The following is a 26,870-nucleotide window of genomic DNA, read 5'->3' as shown; positions in this document are numbered from 1 at the left end:
GCATCAGCCTTTGGGATGGTTTAGGTGTTAGAAACACTTCTAGAAAGGGTCGGACTTCAGATCTTAAGGGTTAAGAGTATTTTGGCTAAGTCCTTGTTTTTCAAGCTTGTGATTTGGGTTTTTGGACCTTTTTGGTAGTCCCCATGGATAAAGTGGGAAACTTTACCCTTCCTAATCACATTTTGGTCTAGCTCTGAGCTTTTGAGCTCTTGAAGTCGAAAAGGCAGCTGAATGTATTAAGCTGTTGGAACTCGGGCAAACACGCCTTGTTTGCAAGTCAACATGGCGTGTGGGCTGAGGTTTTCCCGACTATATGGATGCTCGCGGAACACAGCATGGTCAAGGGGAACATGGCGTGTTGGGTAAACATGGACTGTTGACCTTGATCGTTAACTTTGACCAAGTTAGACCTTACGGGTATTTTAGGTGTTGTTTGGGTGGTGAGTGGTGTTCGTTAGTGAGTTTTCTAAAACTTTTTACTTATTTTTTGATTTATATTAATATTATTTGATGATTTTAATTTTAAAAAAATTATTTGGTCCAAATTTGTTTTCAAATGATCTCAGAATAAAAAATATTCTCGATTGAACGCTCTGATATATATATATATATATATATATATATATATATATATATATATATATATATATATATATATATATATATATATATATATATATATATATAACAAAAAGATTGTATACAATTAGATAGAAACTTGGAATATGAAAAAAAAACAAATATAGAAGAGGTAAAACAAAGTAGCATGCATCAAATAGATGGATGAGATAGATCTAAAAATATACAATTTTGAAATAACAATATTAGTAAACATTAAAATTTAAGAATATGAATACGCAGCAGTGATACGATCTCTGAGGTAGTCTCCACTACGGACCGGAGGAAACCTACACATCCACCATCCCCTTCCAATTCAAATTCCAATTCCAAACAAACTATATATATATATATATATATATATATATATATATATATATATATATATATATATATATAGAGAGAGAGAGAGAGAGAGAGAGAGAGAGATATTCAAACGAAAACAATTGTGAAATTGAGAGTGCAAGAACATGGTTTAATCATATGTGAATACTTAATCACATTTGATTAATACATATAATAAAAAAAATTATGAATAATAAAAAAACCATATTTTTATATAAAAAAAAAGTACTATAGCGATATTAATGTTCATTTTAGAGAATTAAAAATTAAAAATTTTAGTATAATCAAGAAAAAAATCCGAAAAAATAACATTATAAATGGACACGCAAACACTACTTTTTGGTAGTGTCGAGTCTCAATGTGAATGATTATGTGGAGTTTGATTTCAATGTAGTGTTAACATATGTTTGTTCAATTGTGCAGATTTTAAATGTGTGCAATAATAATCGACTAGATGTTGGTATGTGTTTTGGATTTTGCTATTTGTGGTGAGAACGCAATTGCATATGTTTGCTGGATTTTATATTATCTGTGCATAGTTTGGAATTACTCTCCGTTACGACGAGCAAGTATAGAATTATAATAGATCATAGTGCTTGATTGTCTTTTATTTTGTTTCTGGTTGCTTTCCCACGTCTCAAGCTTATAGGATTTATATATTTTTGAATGGCAAATACAAATATATATATATATATATATATATATAATAAACTACTCATAAATTATTCCACCTATATCTACAATGTGACTTGAACCCTCGTCCTATATATATATATATATATATATATATATATATATATATATATATATATAATAAACTACTCATAAATTATTCCACCTATATCTACAATGTGACTTGAACCCTCGACCTTAAGGAGGGAGGAGAACACCGACACCGCTCGGCTAGAGGCCCTTTGGTTATAAGATTTTATATAAGCTAAATTTAACATATATCATATCATTGTAACAAAGAGTCTTTTGAATTTTAATTTTTAATATTAAATTAATCTTTCCTTAAATCGTTGTAAAAAATATCCAAGATCTAATTAACAGTACTATATTAATGATTTTGCAAATAAATAGATTTTTAAGTCATAATTTTAAAATTGATTAAACTTGTTTTTTTATGTGAGGAAATTGTCAGAAAAGTCTCAATATTTTCGGAAATGTTTCACTTTAGTCTCCTAAAAAAATTTGAACATAAAAATCTCGATTATTTCATTTTGGCTAAAATTAACAAAGAAAATATGTTTTTCTTTTAACAGGAAATGACATGTTACGTATAAAATCAAATAATCGGGATTTTTCTATTCAAAAACAAAAATTGAGACTAAAATGAAACTTTTCTGAAAATATTGGGACTTTTTGCATGAAATAGGAAGAAGGCTTTTCTTCATTTTTCTTCTTGTCAAACCTACACCACAAGATGAAAGGTAGACATGTGTATTTTTCCAAGACAGCCAACAATTTCTTTCAAAAAACATGTGACTGTATTTTTTCAAGAATGAAGCGTATTCTTTCAAAAATGGTTAGAATAATAGATTTCTTAATTGTTTTCGTAAAAAAAACTTCTTACTTTCCTACCAAAAATTTCCTTCTTATTTGATCTTGACTCTCTCTCTCTCTCGATTTGACTTATTTGATTATACACAAAAAGTCAATTTTACCCTTTTAAAGAGTTTAAATTTAAAAACATTATTTCTTTTGCTTTTAATTACCATCATGTCATTGATAATCATAACCTTTGATTTCATAATCTAATGGCTATGCTTGTGTTATACATTCACATTTGATGATAACATGACATGATACATACCGTGGAGGAGATGATTCGCTGCAGCAACTTTTCAAGCACTCCACCATACAATCCGGGTTAGGATCCAAAAAGAAGGCCATCTGCATATCAATCACATTTAATATTTTCTCATCTACATGTTAACTTCTTACCCAAAAACATATATAATAACCAACCAATACAAACATATAAGCAAACGGCAAGACTGTGATTTCATTGGTTAGGAGAAAGTAATTACAGAATATCGCTCTTTCCCGGTTGGCATGACTCGGTGTAGTGTTGATCTGCAATATTGGATTTGTCAACTTCAATTTGTGTGAAAGAAAAAAAAATATATAATAATAATAATAATAATTGGTTTGGATTTTACCTGAACAAACAATTAGTCCATCTTTCCATCATGTCCCCAAGATTAACAATGAAGGCCCTGCACAGCACCAGCACAAAAATTAAAATATAGTATTCTAAAAGAATGATATCAATAAACTACTCACCCCTTCACATGACTTACATTCTCCCAAGTCCGTGGCTGCTTATGTTTTTCCTTACACACCTATCCTACCAATACACAAGAAATGATCAAAATAACTCACATAAACTTTTAAATAATGATTATTAAAAAGAAAAAAAAAATGTTATATTGACAAAGCATATTACCTGGAGACCAGGAACACCATCTGTTGCCAGAAGCGTGATCATTCCATAATCAGAATGTGCAGAGGCACCATATACAACCACTTCCTCCTCCTCCTCAATTTCACCTGCTGCTGCTGCATTTAATCCTGGATAGTGCAGAAGTCGTAGAAAACCATACGGTTTATCTAAAGCTCCTGTTTTTTTAAAGAAATCGTCTTCCAAATTTAAAGCCAGTGCAATCAAAGTGCTCAACCGTTCCCCAGTAGACCTGTTAATCCCACCCCCATCAGAATATTAACAAATTCATAAAAATAAAAAAAAAATAAAAAAAAAAGCAACACTCACAAGACTTTTTTGTAGTACTTCTCCATTGAGAATCTCCAACAAGGTAATATCTCTGCCAGATAGTAACAATGGAGCTGAAGAAACAAGTTGCATCCGTGCAAATATAAACAAACATAACAATAGCCAATAGGAGTACGTACCTTTAGAAGGCCATAGATTCAGATGACTCTCTTCACCTTCTAAAGGACCGATATGGAATGTTTCTTTTAAATCCCCTGCAGTTAAATAAATAAATTATACAAGAACCGAAACCTGTGAACAATTAAACTAGCTGATGCCTGAAGAATGACATGCACCTTTAGAAGTTGTAGAGGAATCAAGGTTCTCAGCATATATTGGGGCGAAACCCACGTTGTCCTTGCGAGCCAATTTCATTTTTTCTTCAAGTGGAAGCGAAAAAAACTTTCTGCTTTCATCAAACACATTTTCTAAAAGTTCTTCCTCTACCCCATGATTGACTAGATAAAAGAAGCCATACTCCATACACGCCTACTTCATCAAAACTAAACAAATGAGTTGCCTTCATTAATTAGATTTCCAAAAACACATTAGCAAGCTATTAACAAGGTCATGTCCAGGTATACAGATAATTACAATTAATCATTTTTTAGTCTTAGGTAAGTTGATCATAATTTTTTTTTTTTAAATTTATACCCAAATTTATCAGCTGATTAGTAAGATCAATACAAAATTGCCCTAATATCCACTTTAAACAATTGTTTATCTATCTCTATTTAAGTCACAATCACGCTCTCCATCATCTTTGTAATCGTCAAATTCGAGAATCACATGCAATACTGTCGATGTAAGCACATTAAAATCGTCTTCATTTTAATTTTTCTGCTATTGCAATTTTGCGAGTGTGTGTGTGTGATTATGATGTTAAGAGTGACCACCTGCAACGTTGGCATACTGTAGATAGGGTCGGTCCAAACGTATATATGATCGGGAGCAAAGAAAAAAAAAAAAGAAAAACCCCTCAAAGACAAAGATAATAAAAATTCAAAATGATATCATTTATTCTTCACTATATAGACAGGTTCAATTAATAACAAGCCAACCAAATTATTTATCTTTTGAGTTAATTTGAGTTTGAACCAACTTTAAACCTTAAAAATCATTCAGATAATATATATATATATATATATATATATATATATATATATATATATATATATATATATATATATCCCAAAATTTTTGGATCCGCAGATGTGGGTCCTTGGGCGGTCACTCACCATGTGGACCGGCCCTTTGAATCAACTTTAAAGGCCAAAAAGTTGACAAATCTATTTCAAAGTATAATGTGTAGATAATATATCGAGTTATTGAGGGTACCATGGTTTAAAGTAGAATAAAAGGAAAAGGAGAATCAGATAGTAAAGCAATGTTTACAAATATAAATTGAAGCACAAAAAAACAACAAAAGGAGGACAAGAACTCAAATCAAGATGTAGGGTAAAAGATATAATTTCGATCAGTTAGAAGAGTCGATAAAACTAGTGGCAATTTAGAAATTAATTATAAGTTCAGAATGAAGAATAAACAATAAAAGAAGAACCTGCCGGATAGATTTAGCAGTGGAGATTCGATCTGATGAAGAAAGATCGATAACGGGAAGCACCACAGAGTCCGCCATTTTTGGTCGAATATCCGGTTTTGGTTCGGGTCTCTGTTTGCTTAGATTGCTAAATAGAAGTCTTTTCCACCGCCGTATTTAGGGCTAAGTTATCCAAAAAATGCACGTGCTTCGTGTGCCAAAAAGGAGCCACAAATTTAAAATGAATAAATGATTTCACATATGTAATGTAGAACATGTATGGATTTCCCTCCCTACAGTCCCACTCCTTCACCACACGATTTCTGGATTTCCATCGTTTTTTCTCATCATTCCAATCTTGATCCTTAGCCAGCTGATGCGATTTGTCTCAATTCATATCAAGCCCTAGTAATTTTTTCTTTGTTTGTCATTTTCACACAAACCCCATTTAACAAAACTTCCTTCTTGACCTAAAAGCTTTTCACTATATTATATGCTTTATGAGTTTTCTTGTTTCACTTTCCTTGTACCCATTTTGGTTTATACCAGCATCAGTAACACATATACTTGTTTGATTATTCACTGGATCCCAATCTGGTTGTCTGGGCATCAAGTTTAGTTTTCTCCGATATTGACATGCCCCAAGAATTCCCCTTGTTTTAATCAAGATTCTGTAAGTTGAATGTTTTTTTGTTTTTTTAAAGATTATAGATTTAATAATTTTAGTGGTATCATATTTGTATATAAGTAGCTTCTGGGACTTGTTTTTGTGGTGTAGATTGGACTTGGAGTAATGGATTTGAATCTGATTGATGCAAAATCAGTTTTTGTGTCAAATTTGATTGGTCCAAAAAGGATTTTGTCTTTCTCCACCTCCAACTTCATGTCCAGTTCTCTTAAGGTTTCTCCCCTCCTCTGTTCTTACAAAGGTATTGTTTTACTGCAATATTTATGTCAATCAAGATGGTTATTTTTGCAATTTGAATTGAATGGTCGATAATTATCGTGTACACTAAAATCATTTTCCCAATTTTACCAACTTATGATTATTAAAAAGTGCAAACTTGATTATTGATCGATTGTTGAAAATTGAAATATCTCTTATTGTTTAAAAGGTACTTCTCAAGAGGCTGCTTGTTTGAGTAGTTCAGAAGGTGCTGTTACTCTGATCGGACAAGAAAAATATGGCGTTGAAACTTATTCATATAGATTTGATGGTGCAAATGGCAGAAACCCTAGTATTTTCTTCAGGGAAAAACGAGTTCTTGATGGATTTAATGATGAGTATGGTGGAGTCGTTGTAAATCCAGAAAAACTACCGTTTAACACTAATGTCTTTGCCTCTACCCTTCGCTCATCTCTTTCAACTTGGAGGAGAGAGGTAAAATTCATATCAGTCGCTATATGAATTCCATTCCATCCAAAATAAGCTTCTTTCTAATAACTTTTTTTTTTAAATTTTTTTCAGCATAGCGTATGTTTTTTGGTCACAATGTTTATTGATTCTAATTGCAGGGTAAAAAGGGGATTTGGCTAAAGTTGCCACTAGAAAAATGCGATCTTGTTCCTATAGCAGTAAGGGTAAGCCTTTTCCTAGTTATGAAATATGATGGAAGGATGATTAATTTGTAAGTAAGGTTTGAGGTTTATTAATTTGTGTGTTACGTGTACACTTACAGGAAGGGTTTCAGTATCATCATGCAGAAGCAGGATACGTTATGATGACATATTGGATTCCTAATGAACCATGTATGCTACCCGCCAATGCTACCCATCAAGTAGGAGTTGGGGGTTTCGTGATGAACCACAAAAATGAGGTTCCAAAATCCAAAATCATTTTAAATTAATAAAATAAACGTGTGCCTATAATATAACATGTTTGTTGCAGGTTCTTGTGGTTCAAGAAAAACATTGTGCACCTGACCTTGTTGGCCTTTGGAAGCTACCAACCGGGTTCATTCTTGAGGTGTGCATTGTTAAAACTTAAAATTAAAAAAAAAAAAAAACAAAACACTTGCTTTCTTTCCACAATAATTACTCTTGTTAGTTAGTATTTAAAATAAAATAAATGTGTAACCAGTCGGAGGAGATTTTCACCGGGGCTGTAAGAGAAGTGAAGGAGGAAACCGGGGTAAGAATTAATCCATGAAAATTTATACTTTAACATGTATTACATGATTTATCGCCTTATTATTATTATTATTTTCAGATATCAACTGAATTTTTGGAAGTTATTGCGTTCAGGTATGCTGATAATATCAAGTTTTGACTTGGTTGTTCATCTGTACAATTATTATTTCCCTGATTTAGTAAATGTACAGGCATGCACACAATGTCGCTTTTGAAAAATCAGATTTGTTTTTCATCTGTATGCTGAGACCGATTTCAACCGAGATCAAGATTGATGACCTTGAAGTTCAAGCAGCCAAGGTAAAATGGTTAAACAATTTATCTTGGTTTTGCTTTGTATTATTAGTTAGTTAATGCACATATCTATATTATTATAGTGGATGCCATTGATGGAGTTTGTAGAGCAACCATTAATCAAAGGTGACAACATGTTCAAGAAAATCATTGACATGTGCATTGCTAGGATTGGGAAGCGCTACTGTGGGTTATCTGTTCATAAAGTCATCTCCAAGTTTGACAACAGACTTTCTTCTTTGTATTATAACGTTGTTGATCATCAAACTCATGGTTGCTCTGATGATTATCGCTCCACTCCTATACTTGAACAACAAATCAACTAGTGGGAGTGTTGTTTTCAAGTCCTCCCCTACCTTCAACTTTGATTTCTATGTTGCATCTATCTATACTTATTTTGTTAAACACATGTTGTAACTAGATGTGACATGTATATAAAGCCATAACTGTATAGATTATTATTAAAATTCAGATGGGTTACATCCTTAGCTTATCACCAAGTAGTTAATAATTAAATTACGGAAATGGTCCTAGTGGTATGTCAAAAGTTTTGGATTCAGTTCAAATGTTTAATTTGTTGCGCAGAAGGTCCCTAATATGTTTCTTTTTGTTGCAAAGTTTGTTCCTTGACCGTGTAACTAGCTTAACCATGTATCCGTTAAGTTCAAACAAAATGACCATTTTGCCCTTATCTATGTCATCTTTGTCGATCTCTTTCATCCTTATGTTAATAAACCCTAAAATCAAACATAAATACAAAACAAAATCTAACCAAAATTCTAAGAAATCTACTTAATGTCAAGAAATTACTAAATTCAAACAAAAATATTACAATTTTCATACAATTTGACAATTTTTATTCAATCTAGGCGAATACCCGCGCGCTGCGCAGTGGGATAATTATGTAGTTTAATATGGTTATATATGGTTTAATGTATTGTGAATAAGCCATACATAAAACTTGTATGCGATTAAATAGCATGTATATTTTTTGATTTACAAATTTTTTATCATAATAATTAATGAATTTTTTTTACTATTAGTTTAAAACTTTAAATGTAATTTTTATGTACACATTAGTATCTAATGTAATTAATTGATATATGATTAGATATGGATTCTCGTTTGTGGTCGTCTATTTATGTTGAACCTTATAAAAATACATATTTAACGACTTTTATTAGTTTTACTATTGAATAAAAATGTTGTATTTTAAGTCAATATAAAAAATCTCATTCTCAATCTATTTTAAAATAGTGACATATTTTAAGTTAATATAAAAATTCATATTCTAGAACTAATGAAAAAGAAAAAAAACGGAGCCAAATTTTTTAACTATAATAAAGTTGATTCCAATTACCAAGTGCTCAATCGAACATAATATCATTCAATAAACATCATAAGATATTAAGATATATTCAAATTACGGACATCATATTTGTAAGTCATTCAAAATATATGAGACTATAGTGCCTAATATAACAATGTAATAACCAAATGACCCTAACATATTTTAAATGAAATATGATTATAATATATTATCTATGTAACTAAATTTCTGCACAACATGTGAGATTCGTCTACTATATGGTATTCTTCTAATATATTATATTATAGTATAAACATTATATTTGGAAAACCACTTTGAGTTATATTGTAGTTTATAACGTTAAATTTGTGATGGGTTGTATTTGACACACATTTGTGTATTTATATCTATATTATATATTTAAAACAAATCTTATATAAACATCCAACCTAAATATTCATCTTCAAGTTTTCTTTCTTCGCCACGTAAACAAACTTTTGTTATAAAGCCAAAAATGGAATAAAAGACACACTTAATTGTATGATCATGATATATTGTATTTTGATTGGGGATTGTATAAAACATGCATGAGCATATATTATTAATTTATCTCCAACGTATCAAACGGATTACCCATTTACTAAAGTATAAAACCCAAAAACTCAAACATGTTCTAATACCATACAAATGCATGAGGTTTTAGCAAATTATTATCTCATATGAATTACCATTGATTATGTGTGATTAATTATTAAGAAGGTGAAAAGGTTTGGGGATTTTAAATGCATGAGGTTTTAGCAAATTATTGTGGCGGGTTTCAAATGCATGACATTCAAGGGAAAATGCAAGCTTTATAAGTATGTAAGATACTTAATATTCTCAATATTTATGATATCTCTTTATTGAAACTTGTGTAAATGCTAACTTTTTTCTCTTTCCACTGTTACACAGTCTGCGAATGTATTGCTAAAGTTCATATTTAAATGACAATATTCCTTCAACATCAAATACATTGCATTCCACCTATTACACATTTGTTGTTCAAATAAATGCAAAGAGATACCTCATCGTGTTCCCGAAACTCTGAAAACCAATATAGTTGCTATTTATGACTAAGTCCTTTGTCCAAATCATGTTCCTTGTTGCAAACACAATCATATTATCAAAAGATTTATCGTAACACTATCTTTTTATTTGTAAGTTTTCTAAATTTCTAAATTTTCATATTTTTAAATTTCAAAGTATGTAAGACGGAATCATGCAGTAGAACATTTTGGCCCAAGAGTACCTCAACTTAATAAAAACAAGGGACATGTACGTTAAAGTTATTTTTTATGCTCTTAGTTTCTTATAATTGTTTCAATATTTGCAAAGTTAAACTAAAGTAGGTTTCTAATTGTAAAACCAAGTAAGAGTTGTGGCACGTTAAAGTAAATTTATTTATTTTTCTTAACTCATTAGATGATCGACATAGTTTTGAATAAGATGATCATAATCCCTATTAGATTCGAGTTTCTCATCCTTTTGCCTAGTTGATTCAAAACTTTGTTTTATGAGAGTCCTAAGCACCTAGAAGGTCCAGACTCATGTTTATTCAGATAAACATGTTGATACGAAGTTGGTCTTATCATGTATTTGTGGTTAATTAGAATGGGTCATTAGTATGAACTACTTCCAATAGAAAATTACATCGCCTAATGATGCAAATGTCATTTATCTTGATAAACAAGTGTATTTCTCGTTAGCAATTCACAAAACGAGTTTATAAATTCATAAGAATAATCATATAATTAGGAATAAATATTCTAAGGAATTATATCAGTGAATAAAACGAATAAAAGGTATTATACAAATTTAAATGATTAAATTATAAATAAAGATGAATTAATAATTAAATAAATAAGTTTAACAATAATTAATAATAAAATTGATAAAGAAATGAGTATTTTGGGGGATTGTAATCTTTTTCTAGAAAAGGGATTGAAGGTGTCAAGTTTTAAAACCATCTTTTGTCAAGAAAATTGTTTTGTGGGTAGAAACCGTCACTATGGGAAAGTTATGGGAAAAAAGTGAAAATCTCGTTTATTCTTTGGGAGATCAACGGGATGAAATGTTGGGATTTTATCTCTAATGGCCGAATCTACTTGGTATTCGGATATAAGGAAGACTAAGCACTAGTTCATCCCATTTCATCAGCATGTGACACCAAAAGCGGAGAGAGATAAAGAAGAAAAAGAAGGCAGCGGCAAAAGATAGGGTGGCTACCTGAAGTTTGCTATCGAAGGAAGGGTTGCCGGAGGAGAAACAAGGTATCGGGGTGGGGCTGTGAAATTAATCAGCTGAAGAAGGTCGGCTAAGACTTAAGGAATCAAAAAATATGATTTTTGGAGAAAACCCTATGCCACAACATGTCGTGAGATTAAATGAAATGCGTGTTTTGGAAATGTCACGACGTGACATGAAGATGGCCATGTTGTGGTAGCTGTTGTAGCTCAAACCCGGGATTTTTAGGGTTTACCTAGGGCTGACAATTCTCGACACGACCCGCGACACGACCCGCAACACGACACGAAATAAATGGGTTTGGGTTGAGTTTTTCAACCCGCCAACCCGTTTATTAAACGGGTCATATATGAGTTTCTCAAAAAATAAACGGGTTGACCCGCCAACTCGTTTATATTCTCAATAAAAAAAATATTTTATTTTTAAATGTATTTATATATCAAGTATTAATATTTAATAAGTATTATATAATATATACCATTGATTCATATACCATTTGACTATTTTAACATTTTGACTTGTGGTGGATGGTCTAAGGTCGTAAGTCGTAACCTCTAAGGCTAAGTCTGTAACATGTTTCTATAAATGTTTTTAATTTTCATTTGGATGTTTAAGACTTAAATGTCTAAAATTTGGACCCACGAACCCAAATCTGACCCACGAACCCGCCAACCTGTGAACCCGTATAAATAAATGGGTTGGCGGGTCATATATGGGTTTATGTTCCAAACCCGCCAACCCGTGACCTGTATATTTAAATGGGTCGTGTTTGGGTTGGCATATTTTGACCCGCCAACCCGCGAAACGCCAACCCGAACACGACACGATTGTCAGGCCTAGGTTTACCTATATATATATATATATATATATATATATATATATATAGAGAGAGAGAGAGAGAGAGAGAGGGGAGAGAGAGTTAGGTTCACATGTTTCCTACAAGTATTGTATGCATGTATGGACCAATGAGAATTTAGCAATAATGTAATAACTAAATAAATTAAAAGGGTAAATTAGTAAATCATGACTCTAAAATTATGGTAATTGAGATAAATGGGGGATTGATTTAAAATCACCAAAATAAATATGTTGACCTAATAATCAAACCGGCATATTTCTTCCATTCGTTCGTCCTCAGAAACATTGTCACACCCCCAAACTGATTTGGCAGAAACATTTGGGGGCGGAGGACGTCATGTACAATATTATAACAATGCATAATAGTAAACAAGCACAACATCATCCATTGCATTAATAGTATAGTTGTATACATGTGTGTTCTGATTGTAAATGTAAGACACCAAAAATATATTTCAACAATAAAAGACGAGTCTGAAAGTCCTCTGTCTTCTCAAAACCTGTCATTTGTACCTGTTTATTGTTGACCTGAGAATACAAGTTATTTTGAAAGAGAGTATGAACATTTAAGCTAGTGAATTCATAAGTATTTAGTGTCAAATGTTGTATGAGTTTGAAGAAAGTTCTTGTAAATGTTTGTATCTCCTAGAAAATCCTATATTTTCTACTACTAGATATGTAGCCTTCCACCAAGGCCCGAATGTTCTGAATGTTGTTTGTTTGTAAAAAAGTGCTTTTCCCAAGTATGACTATCATTACCAAAATATAGTTTTACATTACCGTTAATGTGAGAAGATCACAATGTGAATGCAATGGGAAAATAATAATGTACTGTAGTATTGTATATAATAACTATTGTTGTACTAATAACCTTAAACCAATTGTTAATTAAGGTATAATGTGATATTATTGTAACCATGCTTGATCGACTAGTACAAAACACGACGCTCGAAGACGTCGAAATGTTATGACATTCGTCACCCGTAGGCCTACAGTCCCACTGTAGCTAGCAGCATGGTGTAGGATGGTCAATCTAGTATAGATCTATACAAAAATTCACGCTCTCCCTCCAGGAGACTCTGGTTACAAAACATGGCACAACAGTATGATGCCATGCCATGAAGTAGTGGAACACATTAATGTTATAGTATTCTTGTATTTGTATAGTATGCTCTATATGTTCTAGTGCATTATATGTTATCTTTGTATAGTGTATAGTATGTTCTCTTTGTATAGTGTATAATATGTTCCTCCTTGTTTCTCATTATAGTATGTTCTTTCTATTTCACGTCATGGTATGTTTGAACTAACTTATGTATGAACTGACTCTTGTATGTTTCATTGTACTAGAAATAGTGAGTAATAGACCTCTAAACTATACCTATTATAGTTTACTAGTAATGTTGTTTGAATGAATGAGTATGTTTGTACACCATTGCTACCTAAAGGTATTGAACTGATGTAAGAACTTTATATATATATATATATATATATATATATATATATATATATATACACACACACACACACATAATATATAACTAAGATTCAAACAACATTCGGACAAACAATTGATACCCTAAGTCCACAACCAAACAAGGAATAGGAAATAAAGTGAGTTATCAGTCCTAAGCCCTTTCAACCTTATTTATATAACTATATTTGTATAGACATGATTTTGACAATATATAAGTTTAAAAGAGTTTAATAAAGAGTTTAGCATATAAAAGAGTTTGATAAAATGTTTTGAAATAGTTTGTTTGATAACACAATTTGAAGTATAAGAAATCCATTTGTTTGATAGTTATTAATCACATGTGATTGATAAAATAACTATAATGTTTCAACTTGTATTTAATGGGTTTTGAGCACTACATCAATCATATAGTGTACATGCAAACCCTAAAGCTTTTGGACCTAGTTTTGTCTAATGAACATGTAATAATTATCCAAAGCCATAAACCCTATATCTAGCATATGTATGTCGAAATTAACATGTAAGAACAGATCTAGATGATTACCTCTTGAACAATGGCTTGATTCTTCTTGTCTTGGAGCTTAGAGTCACAAGTGTCACTCTTCTAATGGCTTACAAACACCACAAGCAAAAGAATGACTTATGAGAGGAAAAGGAGGCATCAAAGAAGAGTGGAGGGGCGGATCTCATCTATAACCTTAAACAATGTTGTACAAGATAGAAATTTTAGGTTGTCACACATTCTTCCTCCTGATTAACCCTCCGATGATCGAAGAAGAGTGAAGGGGCGGATCTCATCTATAACCCTCCTGGAATTGAAAAAAGAGAGGACGTCGGAGTTGGAATTCTTTGTCGGCAATCGATTCTCTTCCCATCATAGGTTGCATCACCATCTATAAATACCATTACCTCCTCCGCATTTTCTCTTGTAGCTGATTATCAAAATGTTGTTATTAGTGAGTTGAAGATGATGATTTACATTCCGTTCTTGCCTACCATTCTCGATTTCCAAGTCTCAGCTTTTTGGAGATATTTCATTCATGTAAGTATTTTTTTTCCAAGTCTCGGTATTGAAAGCTCATGTTTGATTTCATGTGTCAATACCCTTGGTCATTACAGATATTATGTTTCAAGATTTGAAGTGCAATTTTGATGGGTTTTATACAAAAGAACATCCTATGTGATCATGCAAACCCTAAAGCTTGAATATAGGTTTCTCTATTGAACATGCAATTCATCCAAGACTTAAGAACCCTAGATCTAGGATACATATTTCGAAATTAACATGTAAGAACATATCTAGATGATTTCCTCTTCAAGAATGGCTTGAATCTTCTTTCATTGGAGCTTAGAGTCACAAATGCCACTCCTCTAATGGCTTACAAACACCACAAGCAAGAGAATGACTTATGAGAAGAGAAGATGGCACCAAAAACGTCCAAGAACCCTTAGGGATTACTTCCACACGTTTTTGGGGCCTTAGGGGTTCCTTATATAGTGAGGCTATTTGAGTTTTGAACTAGGAAACCCTAGTCTAACTGTTTAGGCCCTAAGCAGCCCATGGACTCCCTCCTTAGAAGTCTTCGACGAATTCTAATGGGTTTCCCCATAGATTTCATCCACTCCAACTTCTATGGAGTCCATTAGCCTAATTATTTAACTCTCTTATAATTACAATATCAATCCCCCAATTTCTAATTAATCACTTTTAGCCACATAATTATTTTCTTAATTAATTATTGTCTGATATTAATTAAATTATATGATTTATCTTTTAATATATTATTCATATAATATATTAATAAACCATAATAACCTCTCTCTTCATAAATCATCTTATCAAGTTGTTTTGGTGAAGGCAACCCAAAAGGACCATGCACAACCGGGTCAAATACTTACCAAATATAGTTACATGCTTAGACACTAATCCAGTAGTCTCCCACTTGGATAAGTCTAGTAAATATAAATGCAAGTATTATCCGATTAGCAATCGTAGCTCTCAAAGACGCTGTCGAACTCTGACCATATATCAACTTTTTAGTAAAAGTTTATATGTTGTAGAAACATTAGTTCTATTAATCTTGATAATAAATGCTTTGGTCATTCATTTCCTTAGTAAATGGTTATATATAGTAGCTACTTAATACACATTTCAATGAATTAGCATTATGCATTTTTTAAGTTATGTATTTAGGTAAATGTCTTTTATTTCAGTATAAATTTATATTTACCTATATATAAATATATTTATTATATTTTCCTAAATATACTTAAGAAAATACTAAGTATTTTATCTATCTATAATATTTTTTTATACGTTATATGAAAATTAAGTAGTATATATATTTTATATTTTATACATGTAATACAAATAGAAACAATGAATAAAATGTGAATTTACATTTTACTAAACTCAAGTCATGTAAAATGTGTAGTTATTAACAATATTTTTTTTATAGCTACACATTTAAATTTATAATGTCTCCATTTTAATAATTGGACTTTTAAAATTTGATAACATTTTTGCATTTTATTTTAGGATTTATTATTGTTTTAAAGATAAAACATAATATGGATTTAAACGACTCTAAAGGCAACCGTACATATATAAAATTATATGTAGATAAAAGAAATTCAATGTTATGTCTACCAATGCCAATATGTTAATTTTTTTTATTAATATACATTCAACTACCTAATTATTATCATTTTGTTAGTATTTATTTGGAAAGTTTACTTTAAAAAAAATATTTAATGTTTACACCTAAATTTTCAACATCATTTTTAAAGTATGTTAATATTTTTTATTAGTATATATTGAATTATTTATTTTATTCATGATTATATCCTTTTTGTTTATGTAAAAATATTACTTTAAAAAATACGTAATGTTATATATATATATATATATATATATATATATATATATATATATATATATATATATATATAGACACACAGCTTGGTGAATGATGAACAATTAAAAAGAATTGTAGAGTTAAACCGTCGTATTGTATTTGCTTAATTGGATCGATTCAGTTGAACTGTTGAAGTGAAGTTGTCACGGACAGAAAATGAAAGACAAAATTGCAAAAAATGATCTCGTGGTTGACAAAATTCTATGATTTTGACCCAAAAAGTTTTAATAGTTCACCAATGGTTCAAAATTAGATACTTTATTGGATTTTGTCCCTATCCACATAAAAAAGATGATTATGCCCCTCTTGTTTTTTTGGTTTTTTTTATTAATTTAATGATTTTAAGCAATTAACATTATAGAATGATCCCTCTATCACTCACACACATATTCTTTGTTTCTCTTTCTCTCTTTTTTTCTCGTTTTTTAAATTAATTTAATGATTTTAAGTAAATAAAAATTATAAAACGGCCCACTATCCCTTTATCACACACACATATTCTTTCTTTCTCTCTCTCTCTCTCTCTCTCTCTCTCCCATCACTAATGGTACCTCTAATGTCTACTACTTGTGCATCTCTTTCACTCTTTCAAGAAAATACACAGTCAAGAACCCTTCGATTGCCACCACGATTCGCCTATACCATCTGGCGCTAGATGTCGCTCGAAAACCTTCAGAAGCCACTGATCTGTTTGTACATCAACGAATGAGCGATGAAGTGGGTCAACAGAGACGATAGAGGAATTTAAACCCAAATCGAATCACCCACTGGACATGAAGCATTTAGTGGTGGGATCTTGTTCACAGTGACGTGAAAATATGATGGAGATAAGGAAGACGATGAATTTACAAATCTGTACACTGAGAAATGGAAGCATGTTCTTCACTTTTTGGGTTTTGGTACCTCTGTAGCCATTTGCAAAAGGGTTGATAGGAAGAAGATAAATGAAAACGAACAATTATGTTTGTGTGGTTTTGAGAGAGAGAGAGAGAGATATTTTCTTTTTTTAATTAAAATAATTAGAAATTAATTAAAAGAATGAAAAAAGAATTATTTAAGGATATATTCATAATTTTAGAATAAATATGGACCAAAAACAAACAAAAATTCAATTATATGGACCAAAAACTCATAGAGTCATAGGTCATTCAAAATTAGATCCCATGTACCACCAAAACTTTTACCAAAACAACAAAATTTTACAAATCTTACCGACCATTTTTGCAATTTTGTCAAAATGGAATCCTCAACACTGGCAGATGGTACGACCTCTCGACTTGTTTTTCCCGCAATCTATTCTGGGGGTTTTGGATTCAAAAAGAAGAAAAAACCCTAACCCATGGCTTCATCACCACCACCCAGCATTCCCATGTTCCTCGTCTTCCTGTTAACATGCTTCCCGACTTCATCTTTCTCTGTTCCATTCATCGTACTTCACGGTAATACATGTATAATTATTAAATTAGGGCTTTTTTTTCTTCCTTAATTGCACTGCGATTCATTGATTTTAAGTAGGACTTTCGTTCGTTTTCCACTGAAATGGGATTGTCACTTGGAAACGAATAAGTATAGTTTCTGATCCTTTGTCTTACTTGCTATCTGATGAACTAGTATTTGAATCTGTGTTTTCTTTAGTTGGCGTTTGCCCATCATAATTAGTGTTAGTATTACAGCATATACCGTTGCTTCAATTCCCTCTAGATAATGAAATACAGTATAACATAACTTTTTTACATTTTAAGTTTTGTGGCTGAACGGGTTCTATTCTAACTGAAAACTGATATTTGATGATTTTGCGCATCATGGTCTTCTCTCCTATTTATTTTATTGACACTGTTTTTTTGTAAATACATCAAAAGCCTTGGGTGTTCAATTTGTCTGTTATCCGGTTGCCCCTCCACCTGCAAAAAGCAATTATTAGAACTTCAATTTAGTTCCAAAATTGCAATAAAAATGAACTTCAACAAAGATGGTAGATACATATAATTTTTGGTTTTAAATCTATTTCATAATCTGATCGAATTTGCATTTGAAAGAAGAATTGCACAAGATCTGAATACAGATATATCCTAACATCAATGTGTATATATATATATATATATATATATATATATATATATATATATATATATATATATATATATATATATATATATATGCAAAAAAGGCCGTATATTACCATAAATTTTCGATTTTGACACCAAGTTATTTGTGTTCGTAATTATGTTACTATATTTATAATTTTGTTGCAATATCAACTAAATGACCGGTTCTCCCTGTTTTTCCGGTAACCATTTTTTCCGAATTGCAATAAAGTCACTAAGTTTATTAAAATTTCGATTTTGACACTGAGTTTCAAATTGTAAGAAAGTCACTATATTACCACAAAATTTCGATTATGACACTAAGTTTTTTTTTTTTTTTTTTTTTTTTTTTTTTTTTTTTGTCAATTATGTCATTACATTTACAATTTTGATGCAATGTCAATGGATTGACTGATTCAGGATATGTTATTGTGGTTTAGAAGCTTGATTTGTACAACAAATAAATTAATGTCGGTCCTATGGTTCAAACTCACTTACATGTCAGTAAAAAGGGTATAGTCACTCTTTCAGGAGATGTTATTGTGGTTTGAAAGCTCGATTTGTACAATAAGTAAATGAAGACCTCTATAAGGTCGATTTAGTGGTTCAAACTCACTAAATATCTCCTGAATCGACCTTGTAGGGGTTTTCATTTATTTGTTGTACAAATCGAGCTTCTAAACCACAATAACATCTCGTGAAAGGGTGAGTATGCCATTTTCACCGACTTTTAAAATAATTTAAACCACTAAATTGACTTTAAGATGCCATTTGTGAAGAAATACTCTCACGAGAATTAAACATTGAACATTATAATAAAAAAAATGTCACCTAAAAGGCTGAGTACGCCCTTTTTGCTAACTTTTAAGTGACTTTTAACCACTGGATCGACCTAAAAGGATATGTGAAATTGGGTTCGATGCAAACCCTATATTTGATAGCCAATCATACCACATAAGATCTTACATGGCTTCCACATCACATTATTGTCATGTCATTCATTTGTTATCCTGCTAGATTGATGGTAACCGGTCAATTGGTTTAGAAGCGAGTTTTTCAGGATCTTCATTTGTAGGGGTCTTCAATAATTTGTTATACAAATAAATCGACCTTGTAGGGGTATTCATTTATTTGCTGTACAAATCGACCTTGTAGGGGTCTTCATTTACTTGTTGTACAAATTGTGCTTCTAAACCACAATAGTTTATCCTGAAAGGGTGATTATGCCCTTTTTGCTGACTTGTAAGTGAGTTTGAACCATTGGACTGACCTTGATTTATTTGTTGCACAAATTGAGCTTCTAAACTACAATAACATCTTTTGAATTGGTCAATTGGTTGATATTACAACAAAATTGTAAATGTAATGACATAATTGAAAAAAAAAACTCGATGTCAAAATCAAACTTTTATGGCAATATAGTGACTTTTGCAATTTGCAACTCAGTGTCAAAATCGAAATTTTGGTAAACTTAGTGACTTTATTGCAATTTGGGAAAAATGGTTACCGGGAAAACAGGGAGAATCAGTCATTTGGTTGATATTGCAACAAAATTGTAAATATAGACATAATTGCGAAAAAAATTAACTCGGTATCAAAATCGAAATTTTGTGGTAATATAGCGATATTATTGCAATTTTCCATATATATATATATATATATATATATATATATATATATATATATATATATATTGATGCAAAAACAGAAATTAGGTTTTAATGAAATTAATGAACAAAGAAGAATGGTAAGGAAGAAGATCTCATAACCACAAGGTTGGAGCCGATACAAATTTGTAAAATTATCAAAATATTCGAACATCTAATAATGGAATCCTCTCCCCCTTTTATTCTTGTTTTTGTATCCTCTAACGAACTTCAACTAGTTTTCCCAAGTTGCCCTTTTGGGCCTTGTATGATAAACTTGTACAAGTCTAAGTTTAAAGCTGTTTGGCCTAATGATTCTGGATTCCTATCGTTACTCCCTCCATCTGAAAAAGTGCTGTTCCAAGAATTTGCTTGTTAATAAATAATAATCGATGCATCCAAAATAAATCTACAGTTCAAGTTTACGCATTGCTGATCAATAAAGACCTTATGGGCATCCTCTGGCAGGCTGGTTGATGTTAATTCTGGAACCACATGTGAAGGGTAAAGCCTGATACCCTTTATTCTTCATTTTCTCTTGTACCAATTCCATATACGATAACGATAACCTAAACTAGCGAAATGAATTGTACCTAACAGGAAAACATGCTTTGTAGTAGTATAGCTTCACACTTCACACTTCACCAACATGTCTTCAGCGATAAGAGAATAAGTAATTTGGGGCTTTTTGATTGATATTCAGGCATCCAATCAAAAGTTTGGTTGAATTTTAAATGTTTAATCTTCTGAGTTTTTGTATAGAATTTCTCTCAACAACTTAACCCATCTTACCCATAATCGGTTGTGGGCAACACATCCCAAGAGTATACGTGTGTGTAATTACTTACTAGCAGATTCAAGCATATAAAGTGACACGGAACTTAGACTTGTATTCTCTAGAGGTTTGACTTTGGCTTGGTCAAACCATCTCCATTTGACTGGTTTACAAGGATAAAACTGGAAACTTGAGTGAGGTTTTAAGTGTTTCTTGAGGAGAGATTGAATTATGAAAGGATGATTTTGAGGACTGAAAACACTTTGCAAAAGGATTAAGTTGGTGTGAATTGTGTTGGGAGATCAGATCAGCCTGAAGGCATGTTCTTCCTAGTGATCCAATCGAGTTTGTTGAGAACGAATGGCAATGCAAAACAGAAATTAGGCTTTAATAAAATTAATAAACAAAGTAAGAAGATGATGAAATTGATTGAAAGCTTAACACAATCAAAAGCTTGTTCCAGGGAATCCCCCTCTCTGACAACCACAAGGTTGGAGCCAATACAAATGTATGAAAATTATCCCAGATTGCCCTTTTGGTTTGGGCCTTGTAGAATAAACTTGTACAACTCTAAGTTTAATGATGTTTGTTTGACCTAGTGATTCCGGATAGGATTCTAGTGTTAGATATCAGAGTCGTATGTATGCCAATTGGGCCAGTCACCAGTGCTGCTGCTCTCCTCTAAATTTCTATATAAAGTGGAGTTTGAATTGGTAATTTGGTGATAACCATTTTCAATAAATGTAGAGTTACTAACAGTGAAATGGATTCTTGTAGAAAATTTATATATAAAGTGGCCTGGCCCCACCCCTGTCTTTGAATATTTTGTGGTCGGAAGTTAAACATTAGAAACCTCCATATGACTTTCCCACAGCTTCCTGGTTTTTTATGACAGCTCACAGCTGATAAGTAGCATCTTAAAATGTTTGTATCCAGGAATTGGAGATCAGTGTTCAAATAAAGGAATGACAAAGTTCACCCAGGAGCTCAGCAACTTGTCCAAGTCCCAAGGATTTTGCATGTAAGCCTGATGTACTTTTTTTTTTTTTTTTTTTTTGGTTAATGGACAACAAGTGATGTAAAAGTAAAAGTAATGGTTTGATCCTTTGGTGGCATGTTATTCTTCCAATGGTGTAGTGAGATTGGAGATGGAGCATGGGATTCCTGGTTTATGCCACTACTAGAACAGGTACAGCTCCTTCCTTGAGATGATGTTTAACTTATCATCTTTTTTATAATCTATTACTTACAGAAATCTTTTTATGTTTCCAATTCCCAGACTCAAGTTGTTTGCGACAAGGTGGAGATGATTTCTGTTGTTTCTTATCTTGTGAGTTTTTGAGGCTGCTTCCACTTACTTACTAGTCATCAGTCATTACATTTCAGGTCAAGAAAATGAAACAACTCAGTAATGGTTACAACATACTTGGCCTTTCCCAGGTGACCTGCCTCTCTCTCTCTCTCTCTATATATATATATATATATATATATAATATTTCCCTCTGCGTACTTACAAATTACAATACAGGGTAATCTAATAGGCCGAGGAGTTGTAGAATTCTGTGATAACGGACCTCAGGCAAGTCAAAGCTTTTTTTTTTTTTTTCCTGATAAGGTGAAAACACTTCCTAGTCATTAGTCATTACATAAAAAACTGTAGGCATGTATGCCATAAATAAATAAATCTGTTCCCCTCAAAGGTTTGTTGGTGCATTTTAGCAGCTAATAACAGTTAATTTTGTGGGGGCATCAACATCAAGCATCAGTGCTTCTTTGTGGTTGTGATATAATTAATATATATATATATATATATATATATATATATATATATATATATATATATATATATATATATATATATATATATACAGGTTAAGAACTTAATCTCTTTAGGAGGACCTCATGCTGGTACAGCATCAGTGCCGCTTTGTGGTGTAAGTGCTGTGCTCACTCCATTTTTGTTTTGTTGAGATTATATAATAAAAATAAATAAACCAGGATTTATTATTAAATTGATTTAATATGGTTTGGTGTTTGCAGTCTGGCATATTCTGCATGATAGCGGATGCACTTATCAAGTCAGAGGTTTATAGTGATTATATCCAGGTACGTACTTGCACTTAGGTATGATCTATATATTAATATATATATATATTTCTGTTTGGTGCTAATAAATAGTTTGGCAGGAACACTTGGCCCCCAGTGGTTATCTGAAATTGCCAAATGTAAGTCCACTAATAGTAGTAGTAGTAGAATCTACATATTGTGTGTGTGGGTTGATTGTTTGTCTGGTTGTTGTTAGAACATGGATGCATACTTACAACACTGCAGATTTCTTCCAAAGCTTAACAATGAGATTCCAGAAGAGAGAAACTCGACTTACAAGGAGCGATTGATGAGCTTACAAAATCTGGTGCTTATCATGGTATGTAACTATGTATGTATGTTGATGTTTTGTTGGTATGTGTGTGTGATACGAGTTGTGGTGTAGTTTGAGCAAGACACAGTGGTGATACCAAAAGAAACGGCTTGGTTTGGATATTTCCCAGATGGAGAGTTCAGTCCAGTTTTGGCTCCACAGCAGGTAGCTATACATACCATACACCTAACTCCTACTCCTAACTAACTAACTAAATAACTAAATACATAACATAAAGTCCTTGTCCTTATAAATGAAGTGAAGGGGGTTTGTTTTTTTTTTTGACCGACAGACGAAACTTTATATTGAAGACTGGATTGGTCTGAAAGCACTGGATGAAGGTGGAAGAGTGAAGTTCATAAACGTGTCGGGAAATCATCTTGGGATTTCTGATAACGACATTAAAAAGCATGTAATCCCTTACTTGAAACAACAAGATGATGATGATGATGACTCGTCATCAAACATCAAGGTCGAATTGGAGTTGGAGGAGGTAGCAGGATATTCAACTTATACATGGCCACCATCAGTCAAAAGTTTTTTCAGCTATTTACTTGGACTATAAGGAATGCATGGAGGATTCATACCATCATGTGCTTAGCTACAACGTATGTGTGTGTGTAGTTCCTTCTCTTGGTTTTTGTCAAACATGTAATGAAGAACCCAACATACTCTTCAGTCCCGCATTTCAAATACCTTCATTTGACTATGTGAATCTTTTATTTTCTCCATAATTGGATAAATTTTCATATTACAACATGATACAAAATTAAGTAAAATCTCTAATACATTTTCATTTTGTTTGTTAAAACATAACGTATTATATATAGAGGTTTTTGTTTTTTACAAGAATATGTACACAAACCAAAGCAGTAATTTTGAATGTAATTAATTGTTTATTAACATAGATGGAGATGGATATTTATGGTTGACTGATTCTGAGCATCTGTGAGTTGGTGAGGCAGAGGAGACTTGAAAACCTCGCCAAGGCCGCCTGGCCAACAACTCGAACCCGCCAAACCAAACCATCTTTTTCTTCATCATCAACATTATATCCATCAACATCAGCTGTAGTTATCACAACTACACAACCATCATCAAATCTGAATACACCTCTCGATACCATATCCATAACCGACCTTTCCAATATACTATGCCCCCAAATATCCCTTGAACCTTGTTGTCTTTTCTTCACTTTCAGCTGGTAATGGTAATATTCCTCCACCACCTGCATTGTTTATTACAAAATGATAAACAGTTTACAAATTACAAGTTCACATCAACAAAAGCGTGCAACTCACTCTTACCTGCTGCTGAGCAGATGCCAGCAGAACCCTAGGCCGAATTGACCTTACATACGCATACGCAGCATCAGGAGACATATGCCTATGCTGAACCTGTTGTAATAAAAATAATACAAATAAACCTTCAAAACATATATGTATGTATGCATGTAATGAAATTTACACTCCACTCACCAAATAACATATCACAATGGTTGTGCTGCGTCCACGACCAGCTTTACAATGCACATATGTACCCTGCTTCGCAAGCGTCTTCCCTTTACAACAACAATAACAACATTACTCAATCATTTTACAGCATTCATATTTAGTATTTACTCATTCGAATCAACAAGACAAGACTGCATTTACCATGGATGAAGTTTACGGCTTCACATATATCATCAAGTGACGGAGCAAATAGGTAGTCCCTTGTTGGAAGCACTAGATGATCAATGCCATGGGCCTATAGGTAACCTATAATTAATTGCAACTCATACATGTATAGGTTTGTATGCCATCAATCACAAATATAGCATAAAAAGGAAGATGAAAAGTTTGATTATAGGAGCAAAGAGAGATGATTACTTTGTATAAAGACGTAGGGACCAAAGTCTCATATGGTTCATTCAGGGTTATCACTCCATGAACACCAAGGTCCTTTAGTCGTTTCACGTCTCTAGGAAATGGAACAGCACCTAGCAGCAGAAACTGTATATTGCAATTTGCAGCAACTATATAAGATACAACACAAAAATACAAAACCCAGAAATTGTATCCAGAAATATATCAAATCAGAACTTCGACACAAACTCACAATATCTTGTCTACCTCATGTCTGTATTTTAGTGAAAAGAGACCAACATAATTACCATCAGAAGATTATGAGAACTATACGTACGATGCTGAAACATAACTTACAATACAGATCCACGACTAGCTACTTTTACTAACATTATGGAGATAACAAAAAGCGCAATAACTCCAACTAAGTTTTAGCACATAGTATTAAACAACAAGAATACCTCCTCAATCTGATCCCACCACCGAAAGTCGGCCTGAAATTTGTTTCTAACAACATTGTATACGAGTGTCGGGTAGAACAACGCACGAGCACCTGCTCCAACCAGAACCCTCTTAGAACCAGACAGCCCAATAGCCCCTCCGCTCGCCACTACAGAAAAAATATCCTCCGGCTCCTCCTCCCTCCCCCCTGATGACTCGCAAACATCCTTTAAATCTTCGATATACATAATCACCTCAAAACAGTATCCTCCTGACCACACCAACAAGCCAGGATTGTATCCTTCCAAATTCACAACAACTTACTCCGACAAACATACGACAACGTAATCCTTCAATTCATTAACGTCATATATACGGAAACTTGAAGATCTACAACTACACGTAAACACTCCAGATGGCCAAGATGATCACAGGAAAAAGCCAAATTAACTTGCCAAAAATCACAGCTACGCCTTTAAAATAGACAATCGGTCAACGATTTTCACACCAAGAACTACGCAAAACTTGATATCGCAATCGAATAGATGAACCCTGAAACACGACGAAATGAGAATGACAGAGGAGATGTAGCATCGATTTAGTAAAAAGCACTTAAAGCCCTAATTTCAAGGTTTCGAATATTTGAAGTTATCAACTCTACTTTTTCCACATTTTAAGAAAACGGAGTCACGAAGCTAATAATTTGGAATTGATTACCACAGGCCCCCTAAAACTATATAACTATGTCATATCCTCCCCCTCCTAAAAATATATAAACCTTGTATCCACACAATTAGAGGTGACAACTTTCGATCTAACTCGTAACCCGACACTGATCTAACCCGAAAATAAACGGGTTTGGATTGAGATTTTTGATCCGCCGACCCGTCAACCCACCAACCCGTTTATTAATGAAATTTGATTTCCATCCGTATTCGTAATATTCCGTATCATTGTATTCCTTTCGTATTCGTATGTGACTACTGACTAATCTACATTTGCGGTTCATTAATTAGAAAAAAGCAAATATATCTCGTTATTTTCACGAGTTATGCACGAAGAACACATCCACTTTCTATGAATGTTTTCATTTTTCTTTTTTATTGGGAT

General features: G+C 32.5%; 4 protein-coding genes across 7 annotated transcripts; 2 read left to right on the top strand and 2 right to left on the bottom strand.

The window, feature by feature from the left end:
• Positions 1 to 726: 726 nt before the first annotated feature.
• On the bottom strand, positions 727 to 5,490 carry LOC145034220 (kihadalactone A synthase LFS-like). Of its 3 annotated transcripts, none has more exons than XM_078982590.1 (10): positions 5,301 to 5,490; positions 4,036 to 4,228; positions 3,880 to 3,954; positions 3,740 to 3,791; positions 3,416 to 3,662; positions 3,270 to 3,316; positions 3,129 to 3,185; positions 2,997 to 3,042; positions 2,780 to 2,859; positions 727 to 908 (listed from the first exon to the last, which is right to left on the bottom strand). In XM_078982590.1, the coding sequence occupies exons 1-10, from the start codon at positions 5,376 to 5,378 to the stop codon at positions 842 to 844; spliced, it is 942 nt and encodes a 313-aa protein (XP_078838716.1). In that variant the 5' UTR covers positions 5,379 to 5,490; the 3' UTR covers positions 727 to 841. The 3 variants fall into 3 exon arrangements, with proteins under 3 accessions (XP_078838716.1, XP_078838715.1, XP_078838717.1); XM_078982589.1 differs by having other exon boundaries at positions 3,253 to 3,311; positions 5,301 to 5,475; XM_078982591.1 differs by having other exon boundaries at positions 3,253 to 3,311; positions 5,305 to 5,416.
• Positions 5,491 to 5,558: 68 nt separating this feature from the next.
• On the top strand, positions 5,559 to 8,196 carry NUDT8 (nudix hydrolase homolog 8). Its single transcript, XM_078982588.1, has 10 exons — positions 5,559 to 5,952; positions 6,058 to 6,208; positions 6,395 to 6,660; positions 6,795 to 6,860; positions 6,959 to 7,096; positions 7,168 to 7,245; positions 7,360 to 7,410; positions 7,489 to 7,523; positions 7,601 to 7,709; positions 7,787 to 8,196. Exons 2-10 carry the CDS (start codon positions 6,073 to 6,075, stop codon positions 8,027 to 8,029), a joined length of 1,122 nt encoding a protein of 373 aa, XP_078838714.1. The 5' UTR covers positions 5,559 to 5,952; positions 6,058 to 6,072; the 3' UTR covers positions 8,030 to 8,196.
• Positions 8,197 to 17,735: 9,539 nt separating this feature from the next.
• Positions 17,736 to 24,229, top strand: LOC145034217 (uncharacterized). 2 transcript variants are annotated; one of them, XM_078982585.1, is made up of 13 exons: positions 17,736 to 17,987; positions 20,694 to 20,782; positions 21,990 to 22,074; positions 22,191 to 22,242; positions 22,333 to 22,353; positions 22,440 to 22,493; positions 22,582 to 22,632; positions 22,925 to 22,987; positions 23,094 to 23,159; positions 23,240 to 23,278; positions 23,356 to 23,478; positions 23,545 to 23,637; positions 23,765 to 24,229. In XM_078982585.1, the coding sequence occupies exons 2-13, from the start codon at positions 20,755 to 20,757 to the stop codon at positions 24,035 to 24,037; spliced, it is 948 nt and encodes a 315-aa protein (XP_078838711.1). In that variant the 5' UTR covers positions 17,736 to 17,987; positions 20,694 to 20,754; the 3' UTR covers positions 24,038 to 24,229. The 2 variants fall into 2 exon arrangements, with proteins under 2 accessions (XP_078838711.1, XP_078838710.1); XM_078982584.1 differs by lacking the exon at positions 20,694 to 20,782 and having other exon boundaries at positions 17,738 to 17,987.
• A 12-nt stretch (positions 24,230 to 24,241) lies between these two features.
• LOC145034218 (phosphatidylglycerophosphate phosphatase PTPMT2-like) lies at positions 24,242 to 26,428 on the bottom strand. The gene is made up of 6 exons (XM_078982587.1): positions 25,781 to 26,428; positions 25,344 to 25,466; positions 25,128 to 25,221; positions 24,951 to 25,033; positions 24,780 to 24,869; positions 24,242 to 24,700 (listed from the first exon to the last, which is right to left on the bottom strand). The coding sequence occupies exons 1-6, from the start codon at positions 26,006 to 26,008 to the stop codon at positions 24,395 to 24,397; spliced, it is 924 nt and encodes a 307-aa protein (XP_078838713.1). The 5' UTR covers positions 26,009 to 26,428; the 3' UTR covers positions 24,242 to 24,394.
• Between the last annotated feature and the right edge of the window lie 442 nt (positions 26,429 to 26,870).

The sequence above is a fragment of the Lactuca saligna genome, chromosome 3, assembly GCF_052625555.1.
Source record: "Lactuca saligna cultivar CGN05327 chromosome 3, ASM5262555v1, whole genome shotgun sequence".
Classification (NCBI taxonomy): Eukaryota; Viridiplantae; Streptophyta; class Magnoliopsida; order Asterales; family Asteraceae; genus Lactuca; species Lactuca saligna.
Note: the sequence above shows the minus strand (reverse complement) of the source record. Positions and strands in the feature narration are given on the sequence as shown.